At 35.2% G+C, this 10,778-nt stretch overlaps 1 protein-coding gene across 3 annotated transcripts; it reads left to right on the top strand.

The window, feature by feature from the left end:
* The first annotated feature begins 154 nt into the window (after positions 1-154).
* FKBP14 (FKBP prolyl isomerase 14) lies at positions 155-9,021 on the top strand. 3 transcript variants are annotated; one of them, XM_032234681.1, is made up of 5 exons: positions 155-284; positions 751-970; positions 3,369-3,520; positions 5,206-5,333; positions 7,437-9,021. In XM_032234681.1, exons 2-5 carry the CDS (start codon positions 780-782, stop codon positions 7,593-7,595), a joined length of 630 nt encoding a protein of 209 aa, XP_032090572.1. In that variant the 5' UTR covers positions 155-284; positions 751-779; the 3' UTR covers positions 7,596-9,021. The 3 variants fall into 3 exon arrangements, with proteins under 3 accessions (XP_032090572.1, XP_032090570.1, XP_032090569.1); XM_032234679.1 differs by lacking the exon at positions 155-284 and adding an exon at positions 295-590; XM_032234678.1 differs by lacking the exon at positions 155-284 and adding an exon at positions 296-469.
* Positions 9,022-10,778: the final 1,757 nt, after the last annotated feature.

Here is a 10,778-nt window from a genome sequence, read left to right as displayed (position 1 = left end):
CTCCGCAGAGTTACGTAAATACGTTCTTGAATACAAAGTTTACATGTGATTAGAAAAGGGGCGCGGCTAGAACACCAAGAGAGCAGATGAGTTCTTGGGAACCAATGAAAATCCGGATCCATGCGTGGCGTCAGCCTATGATGGCATTCCGAAGCCGGCGGTATTGTGTTGAGGGATTCCAAAATATATGCGCGGCGTTCTCTCGCAAGAATTTTTGGGAGACCAATCGTCGCTCAGCGATGAGAGAGCTTCCCCGGTTTTTTTTTCGCCTCGCAGATGAACGGGTCAGTTTCCCAATGGAGTGGCTGGCGTAAAACCCAGCCCTCGCGTTCAGCCAACCAGAAAGGAGAAAGAGGAGAGGTGGCTATTAAATGGATACGAATACTTGGAGGAGATTTGTCTGCTTTTCTGCGGGTTTTAAGACCACGTTTGCCACGTCTGCGGATCTGGTGAATGAGACTGAAAGCTGGTGAGATACAAAGGCTGGGAGGAATCTCGGCTCCGTGGTTAGCCTTTTCCATCTCCACCTTTATTGCAACGTCCAACGTTTTAAAGTCCTATGAAGTTGAATTTCAGAAGATATAATTTAAGTACGCTAGAAAGTAAAGACAGTATATTTTAGAGGGCTTTTAAAAAAATAATGTGATCTTAGATCATTCCTTAGTAATGTGAGATTCTATTTGAGGATTGTTGGATTATTATTTTTTTAATGGTCAGGTGCATGTAATGTCATGCCGGTTGCTTTTTCAGTCTGAAAAACGCATCTTCAAGTAACCAGAATGGAAGGTACCTTTTGGATTCTCTTTGGGACACTGGCTTTGGTGAATGGTGCTCTCATTCCAGAACCAGAAGTCAAAATCGAAGTTCTCCATAAACCTTTCATTTGCAAAAGGAAGACCAAGTTTGGAGACCTGATGTTGGTGCACTATGAGGGATATTTAGAGAAAGATGGCTCACTGTTTCATTCCACGTAAGTATTTGTTCTGCAGATTCAGACACGCTAACCAAATAAATCACATTTTTGCTCAATGGGATATTTGAATGGAAACAGTATTTACCATAGTGGAAGATATGTTAGCTTTTCTCATTATTCTTTGAATATGGCCCTTAAAAGTGGCCCATCCTTAATATGCAAAATCAAAATGCATGATGTAGTCTTAATTGGAAATATTTGGTGGCCTTATTATAGGCATATTGGGTTTTTAGGATATTGTGGATTTATTCTCAATTGGGTCATAACTATTACTACATACACTTTCGTTTTTCTGAATTGTGAGATTTTCCTTTGGATAAGATCACTTTTAACTTTTATTTCTAAATCCAGAAGTAGGATAAACCATTCTTGCAGCAAAGTCCTGGTTAACTTCGGAAAGACCCTCTTTCCCTTTCTTTCTTTTTGTACCATCATACTTTTATAAATATAAATGAATATAATAAAAGTGTTCTTAGTTTATGGATCAATACCCCTGGAGGTGTATGAGCAACACAGACAGTCATTTGTTTTAAAATTTGCTTCAGGAATGATCTCATCTTGAATATTATTTGGCTTACAAATCAGTTTTCTATCTGCTATTTTTCATTGGAAGAGGCACAAGAATTCCATGGACTGCCAGGTATATTGTATTCTTTAGAAGTTTAAAGTATCTATTACTAAATTCTTCTGTAACTTTTACTGGGTGAAATTATAGTGCATCATAGGGCAACAATTTTTGAATCAAGTACCTCAAAGTTCCTTGGATACATTATAAAAGATATCCAGAAACTGAGATCCATGATTCCCAAGGGATAGAAATTTGGGAGATTTGTGATTACTTCTATGCTTCTCTGCTGTCATCCGAAACTTCTGTAAACCAGTCCTACCCCAGCCCTCCAGAGGCCAGGTCCTTCTTCAACTGCTGGAAATCAAGTAGACTAACTCATCCTAGTCCTCTGGTCTGGAGGCTAGGTAGACTTGTTACATCATCAGTTGCTGAAAGACAGTCATCTGTAGGAAGTTGGACCTGGTTCCCATTCCCACTGCTTTTTTTGCCCTTGGTTATTCTGTTTCGCTGTTAAGGTAAATATTTTGTGAAACAATGACCCAATGTCTCACGGTTGTCTAATTACATTATAAAACATTCTGAAATGAAGTCTGAATTAGATGTTTAAACATTAAATGTTAACATCTTGTAAATTTACAATCTATCACTAAATCAATCACGTTTTTAATTTTCTGTGATTAGAGCATGGTATATTTTGAAGATTTGGTATTTTACTAAAAATTAAATTGACAAAAAGCATATTTGCGACAAGCTGTTGCATCTATTTGCAATTTATTGACACTGACTCCAGTAATTGGGTTCAGCTTCTGTCAAATATATTGCTTGCTTCTTCCATCTCTGTTGGTTATAATTTCTGGAATATCTTTATATACTAATGACATTCAATATTTGTATCCATTAATGTAACAGATAGATAATAGAAACATATTTAAACTGGTAAGTAAGTACGATGTGTAACTAAAGGAAATGATGTCTGAAGTTTGTTCTTATACTCTGAATTCCCAGCAAAATATTTCCTTGGGTATTACTGTACCAAAAGAATTCAGAAAACGAATGAGAAGGCTGTAAGCATGCTATTGAGTGAGGTCTTTAAAAAAAAAGCTATAAAGAACAATTACAGATTAGAAAATAAATGAGAAATCACGTTGTTTTAAGAATAAAAGCCAGATTCCAGAAATTAATAATGCAATAAGGATGTCCAAATTCATTCCTTATTGGAGATTTTGGCTGCATTGTTAATTATTAAATTAAAAGCATTTCTGTGACATTCTCCTCCCAATTTATCACACAAGAACATTGCAATATTGCAAAGTTTTAAAATTCCTGATATACTTTTAAGCTAATGATTATCATGAAGACCCTAGATTTCAATTAGTGCAAACATAAGCTACTTATTTTTGCTTATATTGTGCTATTATTAATAGCTTCAGTTGCTAAATCAGGAGAAAAGATCTTAAAATCTGTCCACTTTTATGTCTATGCTTTAAAATGGGGCTAGGGCCCTCCAGAAATTGCTGAATTACCACTCCTGCATCCACACCTAGCAAAGCCAAGGGTGAGAACTGCTTGAGTTTAGTTAGCAATGACTGGGGGGCTTCACACTCCTCGGCTTCAGTTTTCAAAACTTGTTCCAGGAAATAATTCATGGGATCCTGTAATTCTGTTTGCCATGTAAATTATAGAAAGAAATAGAATGGGATGGCTTTTCAATTAGCCTGTCATTAGCTTTCATGAACAGAATACTGAAATATTAAATCTGTGATCTGATCCAGCAACAGGATTTTTTTTTCAACTGAATGTCCTAAGGGAATGTTTTATTTGTTTCAGTCACAAGCATAATAATGGCCAACCAACGTGGTTTACTCTTGGTATAAAGGAAGTTATCCAAGGCTGGGACAAAGGTTTGAAAGAGATGTGTGTAGGAGAGAAGCGCAAATTAACAATACCTTCATCCCTAGCTTATGGAAAAGAAGGCAAAGGTAATACTTTCAGGTTCATAAAATCATATAATTATAAGATTATGGTTCATAAAATCATATATTCTACCAATATTTATCTCTTTACCCAGGTTACATAATACAATTGCATGGAAACACAGCATCTTTCTGTATCTTGTAATATATACTTACTTAGTCTGTGTTTATAGATTCAAAATATTGTTGGGAAAACAACCATCTGAAACATACCTCAATCATGAGATGCTTTTAAAAAAGAACGAAACATGCTTTAGCATACCTCTGTAGCCCAAAGTTTGAATAATACTGAACATCTTGTGGAAATCTCAAACATGAAGGACATTTGAGCTAGAAGCGTTCTATAAGTAAGAGTGGGGAGGGGAATCCAAATGCAAGACCAAAAAGATTCTTAATTGACTACAGGAGACTTTTGGAAGCAGTTGATGCTACAAAGTATTGACCAATAGACCTTCCAAACCTTTGCACCTGCTAATGTTTTTTTATTTATTTTGAGTCTGTAAACAATTCCATATAAATAAAAACTATGCATTAACATTTATAGAGAGCTGTTGTATTTAATTTTGGATTATAAAATAGTTGTATCAATTTCTGTTCACTTATGGATTTAGTGAAACATTTGATCAGGTTCATGGTCTAATTTTTGCATACACATATGCTCTTATATATTCAGAAATATTCCTTGGCTAATTTAAACTAGTTTGATATCCTTTTAACTTGATTATTTCCATTGATATAAAGAGAATTATTTTTCTTATATAGGAGTATACTGCTGGTTTATATGTAACTTATTCTAATAAAATAACATCACACACACATACACCCTTTTCATCCTTTGGGTGTCTTCTTCAATCCTTGGTGCTCCATAGAACCCCTGGGTGTTTGTAGGTTCTACTCAGTATCTTAGCTTTTCCAAGCACTGCATTCTTTTGGGCAGATTGTTTAATGTTGGAATCTGTTGGTGACATTCTCCCAGCGTAACAGTCATAGCGTCAAGTACTTCTACCACTATGGCCTTTACTTTCCACCTCCTCTCTTCCTTCTTCAGTCCTGGTACTTTTCCAGCTTCTCTGCTACAGAACCAACTACAACAACACATGCATCCACATATCTAACTGCTACAAGATATAATGAAGTAATGTAGACAAGGTAACATAAATTTGAACTGAAGCCAGTTCTGTGTTCTCACTTTTACTTTTCTTACACTTAACTTTTATAGAACAAAGAGAAATATTACAAGTCTTTCTCCTCAGATTAACCTAGGTGTATGTCAGTATATTTTCTGGCCATATTCAATGTTACAAACATTGCAGAAACAACACATAAAATAATTACCTTTATATAATCCAAATGGGATGGAGCTATAAACAGAATATGTGTACATTTGTTGAACTGTAAACTATAGAAGATTAGATATCTTTTTGCACTTACAATAAGATAATATAATTAGAAGATTTGTCCATTATTCTGGTGCCTTCAGGGGTGCTAAACTGTAAGAGCTGTAATTCTGATACATTTAAAGGTTCAATGAGACTAACTTCTAATTGAGTGTGCATGGATTTGCATTCTAAATTAATTAGACATCTTTCAATACTTTGGTTAACTCTAGATAACAAAATTGGTGTTATGTTCTTAGTATTAGGCTTAATGTGATCTCCATTTTATATATTTCTTGTTTATTTATTTCATAGGAAAAATTCCACCTGAAAGCACACTGATATTCCACATTGACCTTTTAGAAATCAGAAATGGACCAAGATCTCACGAGTCCTTTCAAGAGATGGATCTTGATGATGATTGGAAGCTATCTAAAGAAGAGGTGAATTTGTTAATGTATTCTGCAGCGTATAGAAAAAGATATACAGTATGTTCTGCCTCGAGTGTTGTAGGCTTGCTTGGAGCATGCAGTTAACTCCATGCTTAGGAATCTTATTCAGATCAAGTTTATTATCAGACATTCTTATTTCTTATTTTTTTTTTTTTTCGTTTGAATACATTTTATTTATTTCATTTTCATTTTCATTTTATACAATCACTTATATACTGTGCGTAAAAAAAAAAAGAGAAAAAAAAAACCCAACATGACACTTCATTCCCCCATACACCCTCTCTTCTCCCCCTCCAACTTTCATTTCACCCCTCCAGCATTCCCCTCTTCTACTTCCCTTCCCCCTCAGACATCTCCCCCTCCCTCCATCTCACCCTCCTTACATTCCCTCTCACTCCCTCTTTACTTCTCCCTCCTCTTTCCCTCTTCTCCTCGCTTTGGTGTATCCATACATTTCAGTTTGTTTTAAAAGAGAAAAAGAAAAAAAGAAAAAAGAAAAACGAGCCGCAGTATACAAGTGAATTCTTATTGTTCTAAGAATTGAAACTGTAATTCCACCCTCCCCCCTCCCCCCTATAATCCCCCCTCCCTAACCCCCTTACGGCTTCGCAGGTCCCATACCCGGCATAATTCTTTAACAAGCATTTGAGTATAATAAGGCCAGCTAACTTTAAAATTAAAAAAATAAAATAAAAGTAAAGCCAAAGGAAAAAAAAAAGAGAATAGTAAAAAATACAAAATAAAAAAACACACACACACACACAAAAAGAAAGGAGAAACAAGAAGGGTCAATAAACCCACTACGTTAACACAGCTTCCCATTATCTGTAAATCTTAAACAATGTAGCTCATTTCAAATTTCGGTTATTTTACTACTTGCAGGGTTTCAAACTGTATTAGAGCCAGGTAAGTTGATCAATTAGGATTCCCCAACTAAAAATCTCATTGCTTTGTCTATCTATTCAGACCTTTAATTTATCTCTTTTTTATCCGAATATCCAAACCTTTCTATAAAACCATTAAACTCAAGTAAGGATAGAAAGGGAGGTGTTGGAAATGAAAAATGAAAGAAGTATTATCAGACATTCTTAACAGCAAAACTTACAGTTCAGTGTTAAGATATTTCTGACTTTCCATAATCTGTCCGATCATGTGGTGTAAAAAGATGATGATTTCACTCCCATGCTGAGCGGAGATATAAGCACTACTATTCCGGTTCACAAAGGCATTTAAACTGCCCGGCTATAAACTTTGCACGCAGACAGAATGCCCCAGTGGCCAATCAGAAACACAGATGTGATCACATGTCATGGAACTAATTTCCCATAAGGTAGTTTCTGCCTACATTTCCCATGAGGTAGTTTCTTAAAGGAGAGAGTTCTTAATTCCTACACTATACTGCTGGGGCAGCACAATATCTAAGCTGTCATTTCCTTTGAAGTTCTATGAAAATGTGGTGTCTATAAATAAAATTTTCATTCCAAGGTGAGCTACATTAGAACTGAACAATTTCTGCCTTCAGAGTTCTATTGCACAGTAATTCAACATATTATCTGAGGGAAAGTTTAGATGAATCAAGAACTGGGCATGCACCCATCGTTTCTGCTTTCCAAAAGGCCCTGAAGACATGGTTATGCCAACTAGTCTGAGGTCCCAATTGGGATGTGGCACTTTGGAATGGTTAGTGGAATAGATAATAGCCCATCCTTTTCTGAATGCACTTTGCCCTCTTCCTTTTGATCCCAGTTAGTTTTATTTTAATTGAATTTTAAATTTTTGATTCTTATTTATTATTTTAATGTTTGTAGTATATTTTAATTGTAAGTTTGCCCAGAATCACTTCAGGTAAGATGAGCAGCATACAATTTAAATAAATAAATATGTAATCCTGGATTATATATGGATCTACTTTTATATTATGTTCCTCCTACACTTTTGGCTAGCTAATAAAGGGATAATATTTATGTGAAGCTACAAAGTGTACTAAAAAAAGATATCTCAATAACCGTGGCTCCTCTCTGTAAATCTATGCTTATCTGCTTTTAAATGTATATTTGTAATTTTAAATTTTGGTCTTTTTTCTTTGTCTCAAAGGTAAAAAAGTATTTGAAGATGGAATTTGAAAGACATGGTGCACCAATTAATTTAAGCTACCATGATATTTTGGTTAAAGACATATTTAATAAAGAAGATGAGGACAATGATGGCTTTATATCTGCAAGAGAATTTGTTTATAAGCATGATGAACTATGAAACATTGTGTAAAAGGTGACTTAAAAAAAAGCAAGTTTGCAAAATGAATGGTTCTTTAAAAAATTTTTGGAGCTGTTACTCATCAATGTGTGCATAAATTATAACACCTATTTTTCTACAAGATCTATTCCTGATACTAAATGATACAATGTTTAAATATAGGACTTAAATATTTTAAGGTTTTTATTTAGGTAGAAGCATTATGTGTTGAAGAACATGAAATTAAAACATTTCCAAAAACAAATAATATTGAAAATACCATTGTTTACATTGAAGTATTTATTAAGAATACATCCCTTGTTCAAGTATTTCATTTCTGTGCTCTTAGAACTCTTAATATTTTAAATGATAGTTGTCACATTGTGTTAGTAGATCTCATTGTTTGTATAATTTATATAGGACCAAAGATCCCTTTTATCAGCAACATTTTTTTGTTAAAAAAAAATAAAAAATAAAATATTGCTTTTTGCTGGAAATGATTACAGTGTCTCATATAAGCAACTTAAGACCTTACGGTAGTTTTTATTAAAGAAACCACTTCTTTTTCACAATTCAAAAGAATGAAAGCAATTAAGGAGGGGGTTAGTTTTTGGGTCCTGATGCTCTTTTCAAGACCTACTTAAAACCCAATAGATCTCAAAATTGTAGCTTAGCAAGATTTTCTCTCTTCTATATAAACCAAGTGCAGTATGAACAGTTCTTTTGAATTGGAGTTAAATTGCCAGTCGAACTCACACTATTTTATTTGCCTTCCAAATCCGTTGATCCCTATTTTGAAAAATGAATGTAGGTTTATTGGGTTTTGGTAAGTCATGCTTTCAATTTGGTTTACTAAAGAAATTATGGTTAGCTGGATTTGCATACTAGATTAAACAAAACCAAGATATTATTTCACTTAGTATGATGTCCTGTTTATATATACCAATAGGAAATGTTATGTTCAGGTATTCAATCCCATTAGTATGAGAACCATGTCTGTTTCCCTATTATAGTAGGGTGGGTAGTATTACTTTAACAGTAGGTGATCTGCTTTGTGTCTGTTTGTCTGTGAGTTAAGACACAAACAATCAGGCTTCTACAACAAAAGAGCAGGCAATCCCTTATGGCAACTAGGTCCGTCATGTTGACATGGGTTTGAATTACTGAGTTCTTCCCTTACATTGTGTAGGGAGTTTAGATTTTCCAAATGAGACTTTTACTTCTCTGGTTTTTTTCTGTAAGTGTAGCTCTGTTGTAGATTGGAATTCAATAGCTCTAGCAAGTTGGTGGAGTTTTACAGATGGTCCTTGTTTAATAGCAATCTGGTTAAGTAAAGTGGTTGCTAAGTAAAATCCTAACTGTACTTACATTCTTACTTCAGCTTTCCTTTGCTTCACAAAACTGTGAAGGTTGTAAATACAAGGATTGGCTGTAAAATTACTTTTTCATCATTGTCATAATAGAACTGTTGCTAAATGAGAATGACCTAGGCCACAGGTGTCAAACTCACTGCATCACATTGCCATCAAATTATATATCATGATGTTTTTTTCCCTTTGCAGAGCTGGGATGGGCGTGGCCTGCACATGATGCATCTGGCCCACGGGCGGCCAATTTGACACCCCTGACCTAGACAATATATCTCTGTAGCTTAGTTTTGGAAGTGCAAATCTATTTTTACTCTTGAGTAAGTTGATTTTTAATATTATAAACCTTCCTGTGGTCAATATGGTAGGCACACCACCATAGTTGTGTGTTTTCAATCAGCATAGCTTAAATAAGTCATGACTTAACAATTTAATAAGAGGCTTAGCAATATAGGGGAGCCTAGTCAGAATCCTATAGTTACCATATCTGAGTGCTCTAAGGCAGACTTTGTGAGGCTGAATTCCCCATCAGTAGTGAAATATGTAGACTATAATTATTCTTACCAATTTGGGTGTAGTTCCCTGAAAGTAGACACAGGAATGTGATGTTTTTGTAATTTAAGCTGTTGAGGATTTTATGCAATTTCAGTATTTTCCCACTCCTCAATATTAGTATGTTAAAAAAAAGAGAAGTAGAAGTGACAAAATATATGTCCATTATCATTCATCGTCACCATCTCTTGGTCTTAGGGCAAGAACTTTTATTTACTTATATATTTATTTAACACATTTACACAGCTATCCAATTCTCACAAGGGAGTCTAGGTGCTTCCAGCGTTAAAAATCCGTAACATAAAACCCCACCAGTACTGCCCTTTCCCCAATGGCAGCATCTGATATAATCACACTAGGAACTTGATCTGTTCTGTGACAGCTTGAGGTCTCCTGTTATAGAACCACGTCTTCAGGGCGTTCTTGAAAATTATAAAGCAGGAGCAGTACAGGTAGTCCTCAAGTTATAACAGTTCACTTAATTCAAAGTTACAATGGCACTGAAAAAATGACTTATAACCATTTTCACACTTATAACCATTGCAGCATCCCCATGGTCATGTGCTTTACATTTGGAAGTTTGACAACTGGTTCATATTTATGACAATTGCAGTATTCTGGGGACGTGATCCCTTTTATGACTTTCTGATCAGCAAAATCAATGGGAAAGTCAGATTCACTTAACAACATAACACTTACTAACATAACAACTGCAGTGGTTCACATAACAAATGTGGCAAAAAAGTTGTAAAATGGGGTAAAACTCACTTAACAAATTTATCATTTAGCACTATTTTGGGCTCAATTGTGGTCATAAATTGAGGATTACCTTATTCAATAGGAAAGAAGCTGCCACCAAGGAAGCCTTTTTTCTTGATCTCACCAGTTGTATTTTCTTAATGGATGGGAGCTGAAAAATGCCTTGCTTTTGGTCCTGGTGAACTGAGTAGGGAGAGGCTGTCCTTCAAGTAAAGCAGTGGTTCCCAAACTTGGCAACTTTAAGACTTGTGGACTTCAACTCCCAGAATTCTCCAGCCAGCTTGCTGGAGAATTCTGGGAGTTGAAGTCCACAAGTCTTAAAGTTGCCAAGTTTGGGAACCACTGAAGTAAAGTAATATGGGCTTTCTAAGTAGGGATTTAAAGGTAATAACCAGCACCTTGAATTGCACCTGAAGGAAATCGGCAACCAATGCAGCTCCTAAAAAAGTGCAAGATGAAATGTGCAAATCTAGGCTTGTGCAAAACCGCATCTTGAACCAATCGAAGCTTCCAGACAACTATTCAA

Source organism: Thamnophis elegans, chromosome Z (assembly GCF_009769535.1).
Source record: "Thamnophis elegans isolate rThaEle1 chromosome Z, rThaEle1.pri, whole genome shotgun sequence".
Classification (NCBI taxonomy): Eukaryota; Metazoa; Chordata; class Lepidosauria; order Squamata; family Colubridae; genus Thamnophis; species Thamnophis elegans.
Note: the sequence above shows the minus strand (reverse complement) of the source record. Positions and strands in the feature narration are given on the sequence as shown.